Source organism: Nicotiana tabacum, chromosome 23 (genome assembly GCF_000715075.1).
Source record: "Nicotiana tabacum cultivar K326 chromosome 23, ASM71507v2, whole genome shotgun sequence".
Lineage (NCBI taxonomy): Eukaryota > Viridiplantae > Streptophyta > Magnoliopsida > Solanales > Solanaceae > Nicotiana > Nicotiana tabacum.
Window position 1 is genome coordinate 103,928,545 of NC_134102.1, and position 1,371 is coordinate 103,929,915.

Below are 1,371 nucleotides of genomic sequence, written 5' to 3' on the forward strand. Positions count from 1 at the left end.
GAAATTATTGAGATTTAATAAATTTTATTCTTTTTTGGGTCGTGGACATTGATTCATCTTGTTAATTTATCAATCATTCTTTAATCAAATTGAGTTTGTATTTATTCTTTTTTTATAGTTAATATTCGATATATTTCTACCTATTTTTTCAATTTGTACCAAATTATATCACATATCCTTAGAACTATATGATTTATCCTTAGAACTATGTATAAATTCGATTTTGTAGAATATTGAAGATGCTTTGTCGCTAATGCTCAACAAAGACCTGAGTTTCTTAAATCAATTTACTTTCAAAACCTTGTTATACAAATTTCTCCAACTGTCATCATAAAGGAAAAGAAGATTATTTGATCCTTGTTCAGATAAAAAGAAATTGCACGCACGCTATATATTGAAAATATTGATAGCAATCGATGAAACAATACTGGATATTAGTAGAAGCATTTCACTTGCAGTATACAAGAGATAGCATACCCAAACATTTTGTTCCTTCATACTCCATAAAGCATCTAGAAAATATAAAGAAAACAGAGGAAGAGATAACCACTCCTAGATCTATACCATTTTTATTACTGAGTCATACTATCAAGCATCAAAACAGAGCACTTCCAATTCCCGTGTCCACAAAACAGAGTAATTAATAACTAGTCCAATATCTCATGCAATTTTAACCTCGATAGTTTTGGGTTTCTTAGGCTCAGGTGGAGGCAACTTCTGAACAATCACAGTCAAAACCCCATCTCGACAAACAGCAGAAATTGCATCAGTATTCGCATTCTCCGGCAACGTAAATTTCCTCATGAATTTCCCAATCCTTCTCTCCATTCTAATATACTTAGCCCCTTCTTTCTCTTCTTCCCTCTTCCTTTCTCCACTGATCAGCAGCACATTGTCATCTTCCACCTGCACTTTAATATCTCCAGATTTCAACCCCGGCATGTCCACGATGAACACATAGGAATTTTGGTACTCTTTCACGTCGGCTGGTGTTGCAGCCATTGCCTTAGCGTCACGTACATAGTTCCTTGACGGGGCGTTAATGGACTTGTCGGAATCTTCACCGGCGGCGTCCATGAAGTGCTGGAGAGTGTGGAGAAGTGGTGTGTCGATACCCATTAGCCTGAAATCCATCTTCCTCCTCTTTGATTAACTGAGTGCTAAGGGAAGATGTGATGATTATATAGTGTAAACATAGAAGCTTCTGAAGGAAATGGAAGCAGAAGGTGACATATTTCTAGGAGCTTCGGTTCCTTATATTGTCCACATGTTCTACACTTGTCTAGAACTTTATCGATTCTTCGCACGCAAGATATGGTCCCCCATTTTCCTTCTTTTCTTTTGAGGTCTAATGTATGGTCCCCTATAATT

At 36.5% G+C, this 1,371-nt stretch overlaps 1 protein-coding gene across 1 annotated transcript; it reads right to left on the reverse strand.

The window, feature by feature from the left end:
• Positions 1-366: 366 nt before the first annotated feature.
• LOC107794869 (17.3 kDa class II heat shock protein-like) lies at positions 367-1,178 on the reverse strand. The gene has a single exon (XM_016617413.2). It carries the CDS (start codon positions 1,132-1,134, stop codon positions 661-663), a length of 474 nt encoding a protein of 157 aa, XP_016472899.1. The 5' UTR covers positions 1,135-1,178; the 3' UTR covers positions 367-660.
• Positions 1,179-1,371: the final 193 nt, after the last annotated feature.